Source organism: Lepisma saccharinum, chromosome 5, assembly GCF_977018435.1.
Source record: "Lepisma saccharinum chromosome 5, izLepSacc3.1, whole genome shotgun sequence".
NCBI lineage: Eukaryota > Metazoa > Arthropoda > Insecta > Zygentoma > Lepismatidae > Lepisma > Lepisma saccharinum.
The window spans coordinates 39504380-39529190 of record NC_139233.1 but is presented as its reverse complement, the minus strand read 5'-3'; the positions used below and the strand labels follow the sequence as shown (position 1 = coordinate 39529190).

General features: G+C 39.0%; 1 protein-coding gene across 1 annotated transcript in view; it reads right to left on the bottom strand.

The window, feature by feature from the left end:
- Window positions 1-24449, bottom strand: part of LOC145987777 (sodium- and chloride-dependent GABA transporter 2-like) — a 116045-nt gene extending 91596 nt beyond the window's left edge. The window contains exon 1 of the mRNA XM_083122463.1: window positions 24270-24449. Within this exon, the coding sequence (XP_082978589.1) occupies window positions 24270-24272 (3 nt within the window). The 5' untranslated portion in view covers window positions 24273-24449. The remainder of the gene's footprint in view (window positions 1-24269) is intronic.
- Between the last annotated feature and the right edge of the window lie 362 nt (window positions 24450-24811).

Here is a 24811-nt window from a genome sequence, read left to right as displayed (position 1 = left end):
CGGTGTCCAACTCATTACATTATTATAATGTACAATAATTAATCAATTAATTTGTCTTAGATTTTATTGCCCTAATACAATTTTGTTTACATTTCTTCTTAATTCTTGCTGAATCACATGAAATATTCCCTGCAACACAAACAAGGCTTTCAATTAGAAATTATTTCGATTTTCTATTCCTTTTCTGTGCATAAGATATTAATCAGCCTGTAAGCTAATTTGAAATATTAGTTTCACTTAATATTTACATTCCTTACAAATAAACATATTTACATTTCTTACAAATGAACGGGGTGTAAGGGGTTCCCTTCCACGTAGGCGCCCAAGAGTCAACCTCACTTCAACGTAGTGCACCCTGGACTAAAGACTAACGAGGCTCTGGCGACTGGCACTATGGCCAGTATAATTTTGTGTGTGTTGTCCTGTTTGTTGTCCTTGTGTGTGCTGAGTGCCCGTTTACGGCCTCAGCTTTTAACAGAAGTCAGAACATTTTAACATTTTTAGTTATGCAACGCTAGAGTTGTTATTTGTAATGATAAGGGGCTGGCCCCCGTATAATGTGACGGGAGCAAAATAGCCTAAGTGCTGACACTCCCAAAATTTTAAATTCAAAATCAAATCAAATCTTACAAATGAACATACTTACATATTGTATATATCCATACTTTTATTAATATTAGAATATTTAGTTAATATGCTAGGAATATGACGATTTTGTTGCGCAATTTCCTAAACTGCTTCAAAGCTCCTTGTGTTATCGTGTTTTCACATCCTTGTGGAAAAGAGCAAAGTCTAAGGCGAGTGCCCTCTGTCGCTCCTCCCTAAGGCCGGCTGAACATCATCATACATGAGCTATTGGAAGAGACATGTCCTCTCCCACAGCCTTTAAACTTTCGCCACCTGTGTGTTTGCAAATACCCATATTTATGGCAAGATGCAAGGGAGTCTCGAGGGGGAAATGGAAGGTTTAATATCCCCGAAATATAATCGAGTAAAAATGAAGCATAACTGCTTGAAAATTTACCTTTAGTTGTTACTTCTTTTATATCGCAATATTTAAATGGAAATGTTATCAATATCTTGCCTGGAGATGGAGCAGAATTGCTATGTAAAGAGCTGACTTACAGTCTTGTGAAAACGTTCTAAAACTCTAAATCCACTAATCTAAAAGGTTATCTCTCGTGCAGAAAAAGTTAAAAGTAAGTTTGAATTTGCTGGAAGTGGCCTAGAAATTGTCATCGCACAGTTCAAGCTTTTGCAAATCCAGATGGGGAATCCAGAAATTTCGTAGGGGACAATTCGTGTCCCGATCCCTGTTCTGGGAAACCATTTACAGATTGTTGGTATCTCGAACAGTTGCAGAATTTTAAGAGTTTTCTGCAATATGAGTGTCCGGAATTTTTTTGGAAACGTGCAAATTTCATTCCAGAATTTCTAAAACGGTTACTTCCGGGAAAATAATATTGATTTTTATGTAGATAGGATACACCACATATATGTTATGAATTTCATGCTGAAATAATTTTATATATAGAGGGTATAACGAAAATGCGGGAGAAATCTTCAGGTATGGAAGAAATTAAGGTTATATCAATATGGATTCAGAAATGCGTAATCTCTGAGTTGAGTTGGTGTTGTAAGTCCACTTTATGCACAGTAAGGCTAATCGGGACTGAACCTACAGTTTAAAGGGGGATCCGAACTACTATGTGCCTCCACCGGGTATCGAACCCGAGACCTCTTGATTACAAGGCGACGACGCCATCGGAGAGGCCGGTGTAATCTCTGACCCTGTCAGAATATTTTTCCTGGTCACTCCCCTGAGAAGATGCTAGGCATGAGACGGGAATGGAAATTAATAATCATCCATAAACTTTTACACCATTTAAAATATTTATCCCCTCTGAACTCGAAAGAAACGACGCACTGAATAGTTTTTGTAAATATGCACAGCATTTCCTAACTAGCACAAATTTTCAGAAAACAAAAAATTCAATTTGTTTATTCAGTTATGGAGAAATTGTCAAATAATTCCATTCGTCGTCCCGCTGAATTGTAAGGAAAAGCTTATCAACTTTGAGATTCATGGAAGTAAATAGTCTAAACGTTCTGACGAATATTTGCTGAGACCATTACAAGCGGTTAGATCAGAAAAAACATTGTATTTTAGAATGTGTGAACAACACTTGTTTCAGCTGTGCGCAAGATTAACAGGTATAGTTCAACTGATGCGTTACTAATTGAAACTTCTGTTTAACGAACAAAACAACAATAAATGCTCTTCAAACTAAAGTTATTGTTGTTTCAACCGAGCGGAATGTAGTTTTAACGAACGAAAAAGTGATTTCCATTTTGTATTTATTTGACAACTTTCACGACAAAGACAAAATTCATGTTCCATTATCTTCTTGCAAAGCAGTTAAGATCGAGTTATATCATGTAACACTTGTTTTTCTCTCGCTGCCCAATGCCTACAATCAATTGAGGGTCTTGATTTTGGCTTTCAGGAAGTTGTCAGACACACTAATGAACTGCATATCTAATAACTTGAAACCAGGGGCGGTGATAGGGAGGGCGATGGGGGGCAATTCCCCCCATTTTCTCCCACACTATGCTAAACCCTATCTACCAGGGGAAAGTAAACTGCCTTTGCCCCCCTCCCCCCACTTTTGGAATCCAATTGCCAAACTGCTTGAAACTTGTTAATATTCAGTGCGGTTCATATCGACCTCAGAGGCTCCCCGATGAAGCAGTGGTAGCGTCGTTGCCTTGTAATTAAGGGATCCCGGGTTCGATAGCCGGTGGAGGCACATAGTGCTTTGGATACCACTTTAAACTGTAGGTCCAGTCTCTTTTAGCCTTACTGTGCATAAAGTGGACTTAAAACACTAAATCAATCAATCAAACATCGACCTCAGAGTATTGAAAACTCAATTTTATACCTTTTCTGGGGGACTCGAAACGCTTCACGTGTCACATGTCGAATTAACAAACCAGTTAAAGCAACTTTTCACACCAGAGTGTTGTGGCACTCAGAATGCGCCTCCATTTGATTGAAACGACCCGAAAGCTCCCTAACTTGTCTTAGGTAGAATACATTGAGGTCTGATTTTAGGGTCCTTTCTATAAATGTCACGTAGTTTGGAAATCCACACCACTTCAAGAGTTCTTTTCCCAAATTAATCTTCCCAGGAATAGTTCAGTGCATATATTTATTACATACACTTGTAATTTTCCATATTCTGTACATTTATAAAGAATTATCATAATTGTACGGCTTAACAAATTGATTCATGTAAAAGAAAAAGCTTTTTATTTATAGTTAGAGGCAGGGACGGCGCTACAGGGGGCTACGAAGGACTGAAGCCCCCCAAAACAGGCCTCAGCCCTCTGTAGCTCCCTTAGATTTTTATAGTACGTTAGACGAATTTCGACCGAGAAATAACAAAAATAGAAGTTTACGTACATAATGTTTTCCATTATAAAACTTGCATTGAGACAAGGTCATTGCAATGTTCAAGTGCATTTTGCTACTTCAGTTACTTTATTACGATGTCTTCTAAAATCCTAAGTAATTGGCCAATCATTAGTAGCCAAACTCACGAACTTGGCATGATACTCTGCTGCCTGTGTGGTAGGTGGATATATTCAGAGGCCGTGAAATTCTTCGTTGGTTGTTGGTAGTCCAAACAGCTACAACAATTAAATGGAACATTCCACGAAAAGTGGTCCGACTCCACTTAAATAACAAAATGAAGTAATAAGGAAATTATTATTGTTTTTAATTGCATTAAGGTTTAGATATTTTTGAATGCATGTAATTTGTACATTTCACCAATAAAAATTGCTAGCACCTGCAGCCTATATGCTTCACAGACAAATGAAGTCAAAATTTGCTACATTAAAGCGTCCCACGTAAAACATTTTCGTTAATGCTTTTCATGCATTTAGCCAATGTCATCAGTGTCATGTTTTTGTCATTTGTCAGCAGACACGACAAAGTACTTCCTAATTCCATAATATCAGTTCATTATGAATATTTTAATTCAATCTCACTGCTAGAACCTTAAATTTTTGTGCGTAAAATGTCACACACGTAACGCTGGAATGTCCCAAATGCATTTACAGGGTATTCCTCTAAGTCGTAGAAACTGCTGGGGGGAAAAATGTTAAATTAACTCCAATAAAAATTTAAATGAATTGTTTTTTTAATCAGGTTGAGTATATTGTTATTCCTGTAAATAATGGGGATCAGTGAATTAGCCCTGCCATAATGGGGAATACTGCCCCTACAGTTAAATGTGCACAATTAATAGCCACTATAAATCGTATCACTATATTTCGGAATAGGTCTAAGAAGTGTGAAAAATAAGTTGTTATAAGTAGGACGACGTTCAAAATCTAAAGAATTGATTAGTTTCTGTTTGTTAGCTCCTCATTCGAGTATCGACAATGGCATGAGTTTTGGCGATGTTCGTTCATTGGTTTCATCGTTATATCTATCCTTATCGTTGCAAATATTCGAGAGGTAGAAATACGACGTTAAGGAATCAAAGAGTACACACATTACTGATTCTTAAATGTTAAGAATTGGAAATATTAAAATTGGACTCCCAGCCCCGGTAGTCTAGCGGTAAGAAATCAATGGCTCCAGGATTCGATCCCGTTGGAGGCACATTTCATTAAATAGTCCGGATTCCACTACAAGTTATAGCTCTCGTCCCGATTAGCCAATATGCAATACGGTGCAAAAATCAGCACCCTTGGCTAATTTTATTGCTCGCAGGCTTACTCCTACATGTTAATTAATTATCTTGTTTTAGGTTAAAAATAATTTCTGCAGCACCGTCATAGTGGCAAAATTTGATTATTTCCAGGAAAATCAATCTTTTAATCACATTCATCCAATTCTGATCAGCCTTTATGCATACTACATTCTGCAATAAAATTATAATCTTCAGCAGGTATTTTCATTAATCAAGATGCCCAGTGAAAGAGTTGCAACTATATTCATTTCTTTTCTATCAATGTATTTGTCTCCTAGAAGAGGTGAATTTGTAGTGAAAATATGTTTGTTCTTTGCGTGTGGTACCTCATTTCTTCAGAAATGTTATCTGCGATATTTTTCGGATCCTCCCCATCTTTAGTAGTAAATTCTTAATTCCAAGAAAACGATGGATTCAAGTGTGGAATTGTTTATTTCATGCCTACTTTACTAAGTTAGTGCCGATTTTCTGAAGCACGAAAAGTTACAATCTTTCGCCGTCTCCTACTGCTGTGATTCAGACAGTTTAGAGTCCGAGCTAAAGCTGATGGCAGCTACGAGGCAGAAAGTGAACTCAAAGTAAGGACCATTCATCAGCTACTTGCAATAGTTGAAACATACAAAATTGCCTTTTACAAACTTTAAAAGCTTTGTGTTATTGAAATGTGCATATCCCATCAACAGCTGCTTGTGGTAAATCAAGTGTTACCTTCGTAATCCAGTTGGTAACGAGAGATTGAGTGCCCTAGCTATTCTGTCCTTTGAGAAAAAGATTGCAAATCTTTGGATTTAAATTAATTGTTAATAAAAAAACAGACTTATCTTATTGTAGTGTCTTGCTATGATTCATTTTCTCACTGATTTATCTTTGCATATGACTGTAAAATATATCATTGGTAAGGGCATGCATATTTCGTTTTTGACGAAAAAACGAAATGTGAAAAAATACATTGTAGTGTTAATTTTTCATGTATTTGAAAGGTGTGAGATGCATTTTGTGACCATGTTTTGTCACGAAACAATGCGAAATGAACTGCAAAAAACGAAATTAACTCTTAAACACGAAATTTACCGTTTATATACCGACGCGACACTTTCTGAAGTCTGAAGTATCCTGTGAGTTATGCAATTCACGGAAAATTGATTAATTCTGCTGTAAATATTTGAGAAGCAAAACTAAACCCCTTTACACAGGAATAAACTTAATACTCTGGTAACTTCATAAATGTGCTATTAGAAGGGATAAGTTTATATTGTATAATAAGTGCAGTTTTTAAATCAAACTTAGGATTATATTCACAATTTTAAAACCAAAATGTCATTTTATATAGCATTTTCATGTGATTATTCACCGCTATAACACCGAAATTTCATTTTATTTACCGCTTTTGAATCCGAAATCGACTCTGTTTTTGTACCGAAATTTTGCTTTTTTAATTACCAAAAATATGTGCCTCTAATCATTGGTAAAATTATACCGCAGTAAAGTAGTAAGTAAATATCTTCAAGCCGATAAAAGTTAGCCCCCCTAGAATTTGAAACCGAAATCTGTAGCCCCCCCCCCCCCACACTTATTTCAGGCTGGTTGGAGGATCAGTTTAAAGTAAACTGTAAGCTTAACTGTAACCCTACTTCACATAATAAAATTATAATAATCTACATATTCACATTGATTGAATATTCCGAATAGAATTTTTGAGTTATACTTTGTTTTTAAGTCTACTCTATGCACAAAAAGGCTTGTCGGTACAGGGCCTGCAGTTTAAAGTGTTATCCGAACCGCTTTGTGCTTCATCGAACGCGGAACACTTTGATTACAAGGAGTCGCAGGATCCCAATTGTGGAATTCCTGCTTGTGGTTTTATGACAACGTCAAGTCTTGCTCAGTAAGGAGTGCATATACTGTAGTCTGCAGTAGGGCGATCATTACACGAAATGAAATTACATCAGCAGGTTAGTATTTCCCACTAGCCACTATCTGGTAGGACTCACTGTTAAATCATACTGCATATTCTATATTGTTGAATATGAAATGTTACTTTCATATTTTAGGAATGGATTTGTAACGGAAAGAAAGCTTACTTGAAGATTGAAACACCTGAATGTAGGTAAGTGTAGTTCATTACTCATTCTGTAAGGAGTGCCGGGTTCAATTCCTGAAGAAGGTACATTAGACAGTGTCCCGATTAGCTCTTCTGAATATAAACAGATTTATGACAAACTTTTTGTCGCACCTTCTTGATAACTACAGTTGAACGTTCAGTTTATCTTGTCAGTAAAGTTAGTTTTAAATTTACTTCATGCAAATAGGTACACCAGGACTAGATCTATAGATGGTTCCAAACCAATACGTGCCATCACGTGGAAAGTAGTTAGTTACCTCTTGATTAAAAACGCTGTTTTGCTTCTGCATATCCTGCTCAATAACGAACAAGATGTCACGTTCACAGTGTAGAGTACAAAATAATATGATTATGAAACATGTTATGGAGCCGTTTCAGAATCGGTGCATTGAGACACCGATCAACCTGTGATCTGGTTTACAACATGCCTACACGAAGACTGCTGCCCCTGGGCAACCACAACAGACACCTCCTTCATGCTCTGAGGTGTTCCACTCCCTGATGTTGGGCACCATGATGGATTTGCAAAGTGCAAGGTGAGGTTCGCTATTTCCTCTCTTGCCTGTATGGGGCGGATGAATCAGCACTTCGCAAATGTAATTATTCTCCAGCCTTGATCACCCGGGGGACCGTATCAACTGGGCGCGTGTTGGGATGTCTTCGATGGCTCTTCGCTTTGTTCGCGAAGAGGGCTTGACGTGGAAGGTTCATCATTCATCTTTTCTTCGAGAGGAGCGTTCTTTCCACATGGCATCATCATCTATCTCGCTGTTGTTGTCTTATTTGGTTGTTTTAAGTTCACTTTAAGCTCAGATATGCTAATCGGGACCAAGGGCGCCAACATAGGGGGCCAGGTGGGGAATTTGCCCCCTTGAGATATTGGGAAAACTTCATTTAAGTCCAATAGCGAAATGAAAGCGTGAAGACATGGAGTACCATGAACGACAGCAGATTAAGTGGTCTCTGATATGTGCATGGTAAAAATGTACAAGAAGACAAAGAACTGTTGATCAACAAGTTGACAGATGTTTATGGAAAGGGAGCATATGTAAATAGTTGACTCAAGTCTCAACTTGACAATAACTTCACGGTATTTTCAATTCAATTTTTGTAAAACAATCATAATAATAATATGTAAAATGTGAGTTATTATGGCTGAATGGTAAGATATGAAATCTTACTCTGACTCCAGTGCTCGAAGTGGAAATTCCTAGCTGGAAGGGGGGGATGCTTTGCCCAGTTTGAGGGAAGGTATGAGGATGCATGTGTGGAGTATATGCAGTGGGTGAAGGGATGCCTAAGCAAATTATTCTAGTGTTAAATGAGAGAATGAGAATTTTCTTAACTGGGTGGATAGTATCATTCCCACTTTCCCCCCACTTTGATCACTGCTGCCCCCTGCGGGCTGCCTTGATCGGGACTGAACCTATACTTTAAAGTGGGATCCAAATGGCTCTGCATTTGTCCCAGTTAATGTATCTGTGCATAAAGTATACAAACTAAAACAAGCCTAGGAATTGCTGGTGTTTATAATCATTATAATGGGGGGTGAGGGGTGTGGTGAGAATTCCTTCTCTGATTTCAAATGTTTACCCCTTAGGGAATGGTATACTAATTATACATAATCCCTAGAAAGAATAGACCGAAATTCCCTTTTCAATATAAATTCTTCATTGATCTGACATTTTCAGAACGACTGATCCAATGATTTTCTACACCGGATTTCCTCGTAAAAGCAACGTTTGTGTATTTTAACCTTTCCTTTTTATCTTGCTTAAATGCCCTAAAAGTCAACAAAAAGCAAGAAGAATGTGTTCATATCTCGATCCTCTAATCTTGGCAAATAAAGTATGTTTTGTACGTTATGAATTAAGGAAGAAGAGAAAGCTTACCTCTATCTTTCGATGTCGACAGCGATAGAAGATATTGCTTCTGTCAATTCAAATCTATGAATGTGGCACGCTTTCCTACGGATCGGTTGAGGTAAAGTACACTGCGACAGTGTGATTTCCGGTTGCGGTTTCCTTGCTGCTAGAAGTAAGATTCCTAGTACAAGATGTCCACAAAGTCACGCTCTAATTTGAGAATTAAGGTGGATGAAAAATCGGCATACCGATCAATAACGTATAAACTAATCGATTTAGCTTTAGAACTGCACAATAATTATTCACATTTTCTATAATTACACTGGTCGACAATTGCTAAGGAACAAACACATATTGACCCATATCTTTTTTAAAAACAACTCCGTGTAAGTTTGTTTCCAGAAGAGACCAGTAGAGGGCAGCAAGGAATTGTTGCGCCCATTCTGCCCTCTACTGGTCTCTTTCTGGCAACAAACTGTCGCGGAGTTGTTTTTGAAAAAGATATGTTTGAATATGTGTTTGTTCCTTAGCAATTGTCGACCAGTATATTTTTTCAAACCATGTGGTTTCAAAAGCATCAAAAATGTTAGAAATATCAGAAGCAAGAGACATGTAACAAAATATGGAATAGACAAAGTACGTGTTTTTTTTTTCTCAGACACTGAAACTAATGTAAGTTTCTGTTCTTTAAAATTTAAGAGAAAAGTACTTTTTGGTATTCATATTCTGTTGTTATTTCATTCAACCTTCCTCACTGACAAAATGAAATTAATATAGGCTGTGAAAATTTGTCCTTGTATTCGTGAGTGTGTGTGTGTGGTTAGGTGTTCAAGAAAAACCCGCTTTCTGTCGAAATATTCAAGGTAGAATAATTGTACAGTCAAGGACAGTTATGGGTTGCAATGCCTCCATTTAATTTCAACAGGACCGTTACAACCCAGAAGTGTCCCTGATTGTACGATGATGTTTTTGTGTTTTGACCTTTAGCGCCACCAACGCTTCCTCTTCCCTTGGTTCGGAACGTCCTTGCCAGGAATTTTTGTCCATATCGAGCACACGTGTGCAGTCCGTTTGGAGGTAGGCGCACGCCCTGTAGCCAAGCTGAAGCACCCACGTGTAGAATCTTATAACGTGACTGCTCATAAATATTACAGTAGAAAAAAATAGCTATATAGTTATCCTGACAAACTCCCATAAGTGCCAATGAAAACTCCTGTGTATACAAGACACATTTATATTATTTGTGTTGTTTGAACTTACTTAAAATCACAGTATGATATTTTGATGTGTCCATACCATTTTCTAAGTTATTGAAAATTGACGCGCTACTGGTGATCGAAGTTATCTGGAAAATTCCTTGTGTGTGCGGATGAGAGGGGGGGAGCAGGTTCTCCTTGGATGTGTGCAGAAGCATCTTCCAGTGATGGGAAAAGTGAATAGCGAAACAGCCAACTCTTCCATGTCCCCCATTCCTGTAGGTTAACAGATGTGAAATTCATATTGCCTCCCTGATGACGCAGTGGTAGCGTCGTCGCCTTGTAATCAAGTGGTCACGGGTTCAAAACTCGGTGGATGCATATAGTGGTTCGGATTCCACCTTAAACTGTAGGCCCAGTCCCGATTAGCCTTACTGTGCATAAAGTGGACTTAAAACACCAACTCAATCAATCAGATGTGAAGTTCAGTTGAGTAGTGACATGGTGAAGTTAAGAGGCTGCAACCATGTGGTACATGTATTTGCACACTCACACACACACACGCGCGCGCGCACACAGACACACACACACACACACACACGCACACACACACGCACGCACGCACACAAACAGGAATGAATGTTAGCCAACTGAGTGTCACCGCCAGGTGAGAGTGTCTGGACTGTAGTCCACGTGAATTAGCTCATCCTACCTAGGTATAGTCTACTTCAGAAATTTTCAGAACCATTCACATGCTCACACACGCTATAAAACTATGTCTTAGAGCGACACGAGATGTGATCCCAGGTGATCCACACCACATTTTGGTCACGTCTACCCTTAGTGGTGGTAAAATAAGTGACAAATGGTTGTAATCGAAATACTTTTTTAACACCACTCAAGGTTAAACGTTAAACCAAAATATGGGGTGAGCTACGTGGGACCACTCTTTGTGTAGCTAATGTTTCTTCAGCGTACACATACACGTGCATAGAGGAAAATAAAGTAGGAAGGAATGAAAGAGAAATTGAAAAATATAGAGAGAACAAGAGAAGGATAGAAAATAGAGAATCAGAGGAAGACAGAAACTTGAAATGAAATGAAAAAGGGAGGAAGAGTAGATAGATATGGGCGAAGAAAGAAAGAAAGTAATAGATAAACAGAGGAAGGAAGATAAAAAAAGAGAGAAAGAAGGGGTTGGGACAAGAGGCCTAGCGCACAAGCCACCCAAGCAGAAATCTATGGTGACGTCAAGCGTATGTAAATGCTTCTTTTTTATTCTTCGAAAACATAAATTAGTTAAATTCTGAGGAATTAATTAGTAAAAATATATCGATTTTGGCTCAATATTTCCCTGATTTTCTCATAACGTTTGAAGGAGAGGAGTTCACACAACAGTAGGCACAAGATAGTCGAATCTGTGTCTCTTTGGAAAGGAGTACCGCAACTGAACGTGTGCCATTGAACTGCAGTTCAAGAGACAGGAAGTATACGGCGACCTAAAGGGTGAACCATCTTATGTCAGAGCGTGTCACTGACATACCGATAGTCAATCTTCTTTAGACGATTGAGGAGGATATTCGTGGGCACACCCAAAAGAATGCCAAATCACTTGGGACTTCAAAGAAATGTTTTTTCAAGCACCATATACTATATGTACATACTCAGACACGATTGCAAGAGACTCTCAAGGGTGTGTGCGACCTTTGTGTACCGAAGTAGCATTGTAAATAAGAGCCTGCTGAATTATTCAAAGGACAAAACCTTTTGTTTCTTGTGCTTCGAACCGCTGCACCAGATGTCAGTAGGAGTGTTCTGTTATATTTATATACTGTTTCGAACTTCATGTTACTGATATTCATAACTTGTTTCGATAATTCTTATTGCTGCATTTCTCGTAATTTCTCTCTGTGGTCGTCTGAAAGAACCTGATAGGAATTATAACATAAACAATTTCTCAGCTTACACATATGAAAGAGAGATACTCGAAATCATGTTTGTTTATTTGAGTTCTTTTAAGTCCACTTTATGCACAGATAGGCTAATCGGGACTGGACCTACAGTTGAAGTTATGTCCGTACCACTATGTACTTCCGCCGGTTAGAGAGCCCGAGGCCACTTGATTACATGGCGACGACGTTACCACTACGCCATCGGGGAGGCCCCTCGGAAACATGGAATCCTTATAACACTGTCTACATAAACTGTCATATCCGTCGGATATATTGTTATGGCATGACGTAATAATGTAATCAAAGAACTATGACACACTTGATCTTAGGATGGATAACGACTAACCTTGAATATAATCACCTGTGTGTTGTTGTTGGTGATTTACTCAATGCTTAGATGTGGTTATGCGATAACTTATCATCATTTATTTGAAATACACAATATATACTGAAATCTCCAAACTGTATTTGTGGTAATTCAAGAGACGATTCTCAATATATTATCTTGGAACGCCATATTTCCGCAACGAAACGAGTGATTTTATGAAAGCCTTATCAAAAATCAATTTGCACTCATTGTTCTACAGAACAGATATTTGCATTGAAAACGTTGTGCCTATACTTTCATTTCTGAGACAAATTAATTTGAAATTATAAGAAGATATAATCGAACAGAGCTGCATGAGTGAATAACCTATGTATGCAAACTTGTTATTTATAAGAACTAAATATGCTGACCAAGGCAGAAATTTATTTTATTATAAAACATAAACTAAACGTTTAGGTTTTATATCATGGAAACAAGGCTTAATTGTGTTATAATTGTTATTTATGAATATATTCGACTTATGTGTAGAAATTTGCAGCAAAAAAGTGTTTGTTAATGTATTCACAATGTATGCTGGGCCGGTCCTCGTGACGGAGTCGTTAGCACATCGCGCTACGACGCCAAGGGTCTCGGGTTCGAAACCCAGCCTGGAAATGGATGTTTGTGAGTGTCCATTCATTAATTTCATCACGTCATCGCTCATCCCCATATTCGCAAATTAGCCTAAAGTGGCACAAAAGGCGAAGTAAAATAAAGCAAATCAATGTATGCTGGGTATGAAATACAAATCTGTGAGTCCCATACGTATAAATGATGATGATTATGATGAGCAGTAGTGGGCTGAAGAACTGAAATTATGTTATAGTGCCAATTAACGATAATTTGGTTGATATTTTATGCTATCAGTGCTTCTGTGTTTTTTATAGGCCTATTAGCTATTTGTAATATTTATTGTAACCGTTAAATATGTTTAATGACAATAAGAGATGTTATGCTACTGACCTAACAGGTAGATGTTGTTTCATTCCAGCCTTGAGGGCAAAAAAGTTATAAAAAGGAGAGGAATTATAAGATGTAGTTTAAAATCTATTCTAGACGAGTGAAAGGGGATAGGATGGCTTGAGAAGTCTGATTTATAGGGAAAATAAAACAATATGTGTAATTTATTTCCCTTCCCATTCCTCATCTTACGACTCCAGGGGTTCGAGGTTCGAATCCCGGCCTGGGCATGGGTGTTCTTTTTATTCCTTCAACAACTTCATCACTCACCTTTATTTTCGCTACGATATAAAAGTATCAGAAAAACCCAAGTAAAATAAACCAAGTCAATCAATCAAATAAAAGTAGCTGTCCCCAAGAATAAAATCCTCCTCCTCTCTGCCAGCGTTTCTTCGTTTTTCTTGCCTTAGTAGCCTCATGTTCGCATTAATTTCCCGGGTTCGAGTCGCGATTAGACAAAAGTGGCAGAAAAGGGACGTAAGATAACACAATTACAAATAAACTATGCATTTCTTATTCCATTATTTTACATTCTGCAGTTCTAGAAGCTAACCATATCACTAAACGATCTGTTGCATTGTCACGGCGTTCTTGCTATGAAAACACGTACGATACACATGTGCTGCTCACACGGGTTATCAAAGCGACCTCTCAGTATACCCAATCCGTCCGACAACCCTTCCTCGGATTCGTGTAATTTCACGCCCCATGACTGTCCATTGTGAAGGGCGAATTAATGCCCGGATACCGTGAGCTTATGGTGCACTTCCGCTTTAAACATTTCACCTTACTTTCACGTCATCTGCATATTTTTCCCTCTCTGTTCTCGTTCCGTGACCATATATCACCACGCCAGTGAAGTAACAATACGGCCCATGCTTTACTATCTATTCGCGTTATATTGTATTGTTGATGCCTGAGTATTTCAACAACAGAAAGGACAGAATGAAAAGCGAACAAGGAAACAAAGTAAAATGAAGTAAAAATAAAGATAGACAAAAGCACAGATAATACGCTTATCTGTGACAAAATAAATTAAAGATGTGGAGACGGAAGTTGTGGCGCAACAATTCTTGGAAGACCAAAAAAAAAATTGAGATTGTCTATTTTATGCACAGAAAAGCTAATCGGACCTAGAGTTTAGAGTGATCCGAACCTCCACCGGATATCGAACCCGGGAGTCCTTGATTTCAAAGCGACGACGTTACCACTACGCCATGCGTAATGTCCTTAGAAGGAAGTCAAGAAAGATAATGGAAATGGTAAATTTGAGAGATGATGGGTGAGAAAAAAGAGAAATATGTTTGCATGTGTGCTTCTGTTTGTGTGTGAGAGAGAGATGGGGTGGGGGGGGGGTAAAAGGTCCCTTACATTGAAAGAGGAACATGAATTAAGAGTATTTGAAAATAAGATCCTTAGGAAAATATTTGGACCTAAAAGGGATGAGGAGACAGGTGAGTGGAGAAGGTTACATAATTTAGAACTACATCATTTGTATTCGTCCAGATATTATTAGAATAATTAAATCAAGAAGACTTAGGTGGCAGGCCATGTGGCACGAATGGGAGAGGAAAGAGGAGTTTACAGGATTCTTGTTGGCAAACCTGATGGTAAGAGACCTGTAGGAAGACCAAGACGAAGATGGAGGGACAACGTTGAGATGGATCTAAAGGAAATCGGTAGGGATGGAAAAGAGTATATAGATCTTGCTGAAGATAGGGAAAGATGGAAGGCCTATGTTGCTGCAGCCATGAACCTTCGGGGTTAAGAAGGCTAGAAAGTTAGTTAGTTAGGCATAGACAAGACAGTGTACAATGCACTCAGAAGCGGAGACAATTAGTTGATTGCAGTCAGTGGCGGCGATTGACTTTCAAAACTAGGGGCAAGATGCAAAAAGTGTATGTGGGGGGAGTACAAGGACAGTTTACTTTCCCTTGGTACATAAGGTTTAGCATAGTGCGGGGGCAAAAGTAGCAAAATGTGGGGGCCACTGCACCCTCTCGATCCCCGTAATCGACGCCACTGATCGCAGTATTAGTCTATTGCTCTTTCACTGCGTATGGTTAAAAGGAGGTGTACGTACTTTTTTCTGTTTTAGTTTGGTTTCCATTTGAGTTTTAAGTCCATTTTAAGCACAGTAAGGCTAATCGGGACTGGACCTACAGCTTAAAGTGGGATTCGAATCACTATGTGGCTCCACCGGGTTTGTTTCCTTTAGTGCGTTCTTATTCTGTGGCTTCGTAAGTGTTGTGTAGTAGCGTAACCAGCAACCGAGTCTCAACTGTTGTTACAAAAGATGATTATTTTTCTATACAATTTCCAGACCTAGTGTAGAGATATAGCTACATATTTCACTATTTTTTCTTTAGAAACTCTGCGGGACTGAGATAAAATATATTTTTGAACATATCTACAATAAAAGTAAAATTATAACCAAATGGGAAATTATGGTTGGAAGAGAGTAATAAAAAGAGAGAAGGGAAAGGATCTTGGAAAGAGAGGGAGGAGAAGAGGAGAAGAGATGAAGAAATGGAGGCAGAGAAGAAAATGGGATAAGCAGACACAGAGAAAGAAGCCAAAGAAGGAAGAAAACGAGTGATAAATAAAAATGAAGGATGTCAACCAGTGATCTTCCATGATCGCATAAGATATCCGAAATATTGCTGATAAGTGTCAGTATAAGAATCGTTAGTTTATCAATAAAGAAGCTGAATACTTAAGGTTACGGGATACATCTTTAGGGCATCCCTGCAGCTGGGATGAGCATTCAAAGTGAAAACGCCTGTTGCCCTTGACATATAAAATACCAGAGAAACTGGTCTGCGAGTCGCAACAGATCTCAGCTGATTTTCAAATCGTGTTGCGCAAGAATTAAATCCTGCAATTTTCCTCATTGGTGAACCGCAGGAGGACTGTTTATTTATCTTGGCATTTGCATCGCCCGTGCCCGAAACGCATGGAACCTTCGGAAAAAAACAGAAAACAAGGTAACAATTCTTGGAAACCTTTGAGAAAATTGATATTTATCTTTGTTGTTCTCTCGTGCACTTTCGGTTTTTACTTGTATACTAGTTGTTCTAGGAAACGTCCACTCAGCACCTGGTTACAATGTGGTATCTTTAAAACGACCACAAAAGAACTTCGGCCAAAAACCTTCGCGTATCTTCCCCTCCATCCGTTCAACTGGGCCCATACGGAAACGTGCTGCTCGCTATTCCTCCCCTCCACGCGCAAGTGTGATGCACAAGACACGAGGATCTTCGCAGATCCTTTTGCCTGTGGTCCCATCTATGACCTCTTCTCTTCTATTTGTTATTAGAGAATTTGCCTTCACTCACTTCATTAGGATGTCAGAGGTGACATTTCAGAAGGTACTTTACTATATCTCTTCCTCGCAGTACAGCCAGTGATGGCACTAGAGGAGGGACAGGGTTGGCTAACCCCCCACCCCCAGCAAACAAGAAAAACTAGATACATAAATGCTCTTTTAGCCAAAATGGGTTTTAGTGCAAATAGTTTTTAGGAACAGCGAGGAAAATCATCTATAGTATTTCGTGTTTGAGTCGTGTATTAAACTGTGCACTTAACTGTTCTGAACAATCTCAGCCTTAGATATGTTTTCTCAGCTTGTCTCTTGATAAGGAATTTATCTCTAACCGCAGTTTAAATATAAATAGACTACAGTTACTTTATCCCGCGTATTAGCCGTGTATTAAAATGACGGTTGCAATTGTATTTGATCGATCGTTTGATTTGGTTTTTAATTGTCACATTTCTGCCTCTTTGGCTAATCGCGGCGATGGGGAGAATAAGATGACACACGATGAAGGGAAAACCACAAACACGACAAAACACAATTCCTACATAGGATTATCCTGGCTGCAGATTCAGGCGCCAGAGCATCGTTATGTTGCATTTTTTTAATAAAATTTTTCACTATTTGTAAAGGAAGGAAAGTAGATTTATTTTACACGAATGAACGTTGCATTTATACTTATTTGTAAAATTTTGTTTCCAGGAAACCAAATAGCTATGGTGGAGGCAGTGGAGTTGACACTTGTCCACAGAGTACTTGCCAAATGAAACGGAGATGGGACTTCACTTTTACTTGCAAAATTCCCCTTGCTTATTTGCCACATATGCCACCACATGTTTGCCAATTGAAGGAAGTGTGGCATTTGCGAATACAAAATTGTAAAGGAATTGACAACTTCATCTGCTACGAAATTTGAAAAGAGACAGTTCAGGTGTTGCGGCGACGAAGCAAATATCATTGCTTCTTCATTAACACCATCTGCTACCTTGACACCGAGCAGGTGGGTGATGTTTCACACTGGTATCCGTAAAGGTAAACAACCTCTCCTTTTCATATCTTCAATCCAAAGACCCTGGTCTTTTTAGGCACCAGGACATAAGAACATACCCTCGAGTGTACGTGGGTGGAGGCTGGGCATTCTTCTGGGGTTTCACTCCCACCCCCTCTGTTGTACATTTGTTATTTTACGTCACATTTCTGCCACTTTGGACAAATCACACGGCGATGAAGACGAGAGAATTTCGATGGTGAGATCAAAAGTTGACCACTAAACGCTTTAGTGCTCTAGTAGAACCACACAACCACATAGAGACGTTGCGGAAATAACTAGAATCTTCTAACTAGACGACTAAGGCCGTCGCAGATGTAAGTAGCGAAACAAAATACATTTTGTAAAATATATATATATATATATATATATATATATATATATATATATGTAAACGTCTGCTCCACTGATTGCTTGCCGATTGACACTCAGGTGCTACACTGCAGTCTGAAGAACCTGAAAACTGCATTTTTTTCACCTCAGAGTGGTGGAGTGAGGACTTTATCTCGTGGAGAAAGGGGCGGGTGATATTTTCCTTAGCTGTTACTGCTAAATTGTTTCAAAGTTTATGTTCGTTTAGACATCAGCTGACAGCAACGTTCACTGTGTTGCCATATAGCACAAACACAAGCAAGTATCTGTAGTGTTTCACTATACACTTTTTATTTTTTTGGTTTCAATATATTTCGAAAACAAATCATAATTCTTAGTGCATATTTTGGTACCTTCAAGGTGATTGTTGGGTACAATACTTTTCAGTGAGAACATATAGAGAAGAGACTCAAAGTGCATACATCCACCCAAACTCTTGCGCAAAAACAGCTATCGAACTACTAACACCGAAAACTTGAACACATTTCTATTGCCCACGTACCTACACGTTTCTTGTGAACTTTACTACATGTAAAATATTAACACTATGCCATGAAAACAACCTGCTGTTGGCTAGGTGAGTTGTTCCGTTGCAAAATTGTGTTCTTTTTTAATTTACAAGGCTGCATACTCTTCAACAAGAAAATCTTTCATAACTGGACTATAAATTCACACGAATGACTTTGAATTGTGTTTGTTATATAGTTAAAAAATGATATACTACATGATTTAAATTTAATTTTCTTTGAGGAGGTAGAAACATCCTGGCAGGGATAATAATAATTGTTTTTTTTCCCGGGGATAACATTTTTTGTGTGGGGGAATCCCCGGAATTTCCCCATTAATGAACACACTGGATTTACATGTTATTAACTATTGAAATTCTGGTGGCGCATTTTTGGTGACAAACTCTACAACTCCCTACTGTTTTTTTAAACATAAATTGTACTTTTTTTTCATCTACAGATGTGCTTGCTCACTTTCAATATCAATTTAGTCCAGAAATTTGTAAGGTGGAGGATTGACCTTAAGGGAGAGGTTATTATTATTATTAGTATTATTATTATTTTTTTAATTTTTTTTACAGCTGGCAATGCTATAAGTTACCATCTTTCTTAGGCGTCTAAGACTGAATGAAAGATGGATGAAGACTGTTATAGCTCACCTCAGCCTTTCCTTAGGGCCTGCACTGTTGGTTTTGTGTGTGACTCTCACACGAAGGCTACATTATCACTCAAGACTTAGCGAAGCTGTCGGCAAACTTTGTATTTCTTGTGATTGTAAGAATGAGTGTAATAATTCAGAATATAATCCTCCTATCTCACTGTACTAAATAAGAACTGTTTCTGCGACTAGGTTTTCCCCTTCTCAGTTTCCAACCAAGATTCAATGGATTACACTTATCACATGTTTCTGCAGTATAAGTTAGTTTATCGACGTCTTTTCTCACGTGAGTTTATACAATTTTATTGTGACCTATATATAACCTGCATATATTCCCTATGAAGGCTTCTCTTGATAAATACACACTGTATATCCGAAATTTCGTATTTTACGGCGCGACTATGAGGGATATGAAGTGATGAACATTTGATATGGATGATGACGTGATAAACGCAATTCAATCGCCGATGTCTCCAACAAGGTTCGAACTGCATTACTTTGACCATTTCCCCACGGAGATCTGCAATCCAGGTTGGATCTATAATCTAGAGTGTGAACCTCCGTGCGATGTGCCTCCGAAAATCTTTGTCATCTTCTTTCCTGGAGGTGCATTCTTGCAGGCCTGCGAAGCCCTGGCGACTGGACACACAGGCAGTGCAGTCCTCTGCGTTCTGTCTGTGATTGTTCCGTTATCCGTCTCATCATTATTCATGCTTATCGTCAGGATTAGTCAAACTGGCAGAAAAGCGACGAAAACGATGTGTGATAGTAGGCTTTACTTATAAACAATTTACATAAGTTAGTCCCCGGAAGTGTGCACTATTGCTTATACTCGATTTTAGGCATGTTTACTCCTTCCTAGTTTTGCATTAATAATCAAGTTAGTTATTTATGGATAATGTATTGTAAAGTCGGTTATGTATAAGACTGTTGATAACCCATTTCAAGATATTGTGATCGTCCAGGGTACCGAGGTACAGATTTTTCCCGGACCTCAGCTTTTTGAATGTTGCCACATTTTTTCAGGCATTATCACACTTAATTCCTTAAAAATCCCGTAATGTTTTGTAATTTTCTTGTCTTGCGTTAGTTTTCTGTCACTTTTGGTTAATCTTCACGATGAGTCATCGAAGATGAGTGATGAAAGGACACTCGCAAAGGACATCCATATCCAGTCGGGGACGATGGTTACGTTCAGGGAAGTGTGGACTTCGAACTGGAGGTTCCAGGTTCGAGTCCTAGCCTGGATATGGGTGGTCCTGTATTCAGTTTGATATAATAACCGATCCATCCTCAAATTTAGCAGAAAAGTGCAGATTATGTCAGATGAAAACAACGAAGCAACAGCAGCCATGCAAGGACCGGGACTCGAACAGGAAATCTTCTGTAGTGATATCGTTGAATTGAGTTGAGTTGGTGTTTTAAATCCACTTTATGCACAGTAAAGCTAATCGGGTTTAAAATTGGATCAGAACCACTTGTGACCCCACCAGGTATCGAACCCGGGACCCCTTGTAGTGATATTGTAAGTCAACCCCTGAATGTGTATCTCCAAGAAAACAGGTGTGTATTGTAAAGGAGGTTTTGGGACGCCGTAGGATATATCTCTCGCCTAGTTCATTGAACGCTCGATACACCGAAAGATCCTGGTTCGAGTACCGAACTGTTTGGGCACCTTTATGTGTGTTGCTTACTGGACACCCGTACAAAATTTTCCAGTGGGGGTCAAAAAGGAAGGAAGTCAGGCACGTATCCAGAGGGGGGGCTTAGGGGGCTCGAGCCCCCCCCGAAAGTTTTAGGTTTACACTAGATAAAATGAGGTTTTTGATTTCTTGTGGTGTGAAATAAAATAATGTGACAATAATTTAAGGAGAGAAATAATTATCGAGACAAGACGGAGAATGTTACGTAACCCTGTTATTGATAATAGCACGTATCCAAGATGGGGCACAGGGGGCTCGCCCCTTACCCCAGGAAATTTTTCAGTTTACGTTAGATAAAATTAGGTTTTTGGCTTCTTAAATAATGTGAAAATACTGTAAGAAGAGAAATAATTATCGAGGCAAGACGGAGCATGTTTTTTACCCCTGTTATTGTTAATGGCTCGAGCCCCCACCCCCTCCCTCAGGAAATTTTTCAATTTACACTAGATAAAATTAGATTGTTGGCGTCTTGAATAATGTGAAGATAATAAATTTATAAATCTGAGAGAAATAATTATCCAGACAAAACGGAGAGTGTTCTATAACCCTATTATTATCAATAGCACGTATCCAAGGTGGGAATCAGGTGGCTCGAGCCCCCTTCAGGAATTTTTTCTGTTTACACTAGATAAAATTAGGATTTTGGCTTCTTGAAAAATGTGATTATAATTTGGGAGAAATAATTATCGAGACAAGATGGAGAATGTTCTATAACCCTGTCATTGTTAATAGCACGTATCCAAGCTGGGGTTGAGGTGGCTCGAGCCCCCCCCCCATGATTTTTTTATTTTACACTAGATAAAATAAGGTTTTTGGCTTTTTGAATAATGTGACGATGATTTAAGGAGATAGACAATTATCGAGGCAAGACTGAGAATGTTCTATAAAACTGTTGTTGATAATATTGCACGTACACTTTTCTTGAGCTTTCGGTGTTGTCGCAGCGCACTTGAGCACTATGTAGAAACTTGTCAGCATTTGGAAGCTGCACAACAAAGGTAGCGCCACACGTAGGGCGATTCGTTGTAATTTCTAATCTCTGGAAGGCGGGAGAGGGTACGTTATTGAATGAGAGAAGGAGTCAACTACTGGCGATATTAACGAATCGTTTTATCTGAGGAACGTTCTAGAATATAATGATGTAAATATGCGGATTCAATTTTTCGGTTGATATGTACAAAGAATCGGTTAATGAGATTTCAGAGGTAAGTGTGACAATTCACACAGTCGATTAGTGATCAGTCAGCGTCCTCTGGTTGCTTTATAAGATATAGTGATACGAAAATGAAGACATTGACGACAGCGAAACTTCCGGGGCCTCAGTGTAGCGCTAGTACGGTTCGAGGGCCGAAGAGATCAAAGGTCTCTCTCAAAAGTGAATATTTCAGCATTACCGGATATTGGAGTGGTTTATTAAAACAGAAATAAGCTGCATAGATCAACTGAAAGTCGAAGTTTTGAGTGATGATTTAGTTTTGCCAGAACAAAATTTCGTATATGCAGTCCGAGAATTTCATGGTATTAAGAAATAGATTTGTTTAAGCCTACTGGGTTCGAAACACATTCAAACACTTAACTACTATAAAGAAAGAGCCGAAAATTTTATGAATGTCGAGAAGAGAAAGCAAGATGATGTTGCATATGTAGACATTTTAGGCGGTAATTGCAGGCTCTGCCAGGACCCAAATTAGGACTCTACCAACTGAGCCACCTAGCCATCCTTGACTTCAACCGATTTTTCGTTAAAATGTCTACATAGTACATGTCCCGTTTATATCAAATTGTAAGGTGTTGCCTGTATAGTGAACAAGCATAGAAAATATAGGAGAGAGAAGAAAACTGAGGAGCATTATCACCGGTTGAGGATAATTTTTTCTGTGGTCCACAAGAGCTACTACTTCGAGGTGACAATGACAGTGGCCTAATAAGGGAGATTTCACACCGTGTCGCCTGAAGCTTAGGTTTGTGCGGCCTTTTGTGTCGCTACGGTGTGAAACGTTGCTGTTGATTGGCCCATTCCAATCGACATGTATCGCGTGTTCCTTCGGTCTGAAACCTTCCTAAGTCTTGAAAATCCAAGTCACAAGGATTTTTTTTTTTTTTAAGAATACTGGGTCAAATGGGGTTATTACCTCACCAAACCTCCCTTGGGCACGTCGCTACAGATAAATGAGTAAGCATTTCATCATACTGGGAGACGAAACATTAGATGTGTTGGGAACGGAAGGGTTTTCACTGTGCATTAATTGTTTCGTGATCCACCTGTATTCGAGAAGACTTCCTTTGTTTCGTGCCGATATATGACAAGACTCCGGAAGCTGTGAGAGGCATTTTTGAACACTTGTGAGTGCTAAGGCCTGAATCTGAACAATTTGTTGGGTTTCGGCTTTAATAAGAGCTGAAAAAATGGGAGGACAAGACACGTTAGTGGTGTTCAGGCTCGAATCAGAGATAAATATTCGAGAGCTGTCTGCGTCCAGTTCGCAGCCCACAATTTGAATCTCGCGTTGTCGAGTGGATTGTTCATTCCGTGCATGTGTAACACCTTCGTAAAAACACTCAAAGACACCATAGATGATTTTATGCCTGATGAGAAGAAATGGACAAACCCACATACTGAGATGGTTCCGGCACAGAGGAGTCGAGTGGTAAAAAATGTTCCGATTTCACGTTCTGATTAAAATGATAGCCTTACAGTGGCAACGATTTAAGGGATAGTTGCTCCCCATTTTTAATTTTTTTGCCTGAACATTATGACCTCTTAATGTTAAGCCTTGGCTACCAAGAGAAAGTAAACTTTCCTTGCAACGCCTTCCGCACCCCCCCCCCCCCCCGTTTTGGAACCCAATTGCCACCTCTGGTCTTAAACACACAATTGTGAGGTTCTTACTATACCCCTTTAAAAAATGGTGTTGAGCCCCCCCCGAAAGGAATTCCTGGATACGTGCCTGAAGTATGATATAGTTACTGACGTCAGTTTACGTGTTGTCAGAATAGAAAGAAAAGAGAAGAGAAATTAAAGAGAGAAAGATAAAGAAACGAGACAGGTAGAGAAGGGTTTGGGAAAAGGGGATAAATAAAAGCAATGTAGTGAAGAAAGTGAGAGTGGTGTGGTGGAGGAAAATGAATGAAATTAAGAGAAAGAGGGTGTGGGGGAAAGAATAGAAGTAAAGAAGAAAGAGAGATATACAGATACAGACATTAACAAGCATGACAGATAAATATGGAAAGAAAGGAGGAGAAGGCAAAGAGAAATTGAGGAAGAAAACGGGATGAGAGTGACGGAGAGAGGAGAAACACAGAAACGAGAAATCTAGATTAAACACGTCGTCCCCTGTTTCTTCCTGCGCGCCCTCACCGTTCCTTCATCATTATTCATCCTCATCGTCGCGATTAACTCAACAGACCAAAATTACAAATAAGACACACTTCACTTACCATTTCGGCAGCGCTTGATCCAAGATGCAATTCGCGAACGGTTCCGGAACTGTGCGAGAAAGAAAAAAAACACAAGCACGGCGCAGCACTCGGAGCTGTCAAAGCAACCTGCCGACTCGGAACATCAGCTGTGTGACTGACCCAAGCGAGCGGCTCACCTCTTCACATCACACTCCGCTTTCCCGCTTCACACTACATCACGAGTCCACACATTCAGTTCACCTGGAACGATGACGTCACCTCATGCTCGGCACACCTCGAAGAGACGACCAGGTGTTCGCGTTACGTAGTGTCAATCTCACGGACCATCTTGATTCAAATGTACGTCCCTTTGGTGAACATCAGATTATTTATTTTAAAAGTCACCTATAATCAGGGCTGTAATCCCAAAATTTTCAAAGGTTATACGCTGTTTCACGACCATGTTTACATTAACTTTGGATTCTTTTTTTAAAATTCGAGTTTTTAAAAAAAATCGTATTATGAGTCAGAACATGAAAGTTTTCGTGTGTTTCCACCCTGAGTGAATACATCAGAGAAAA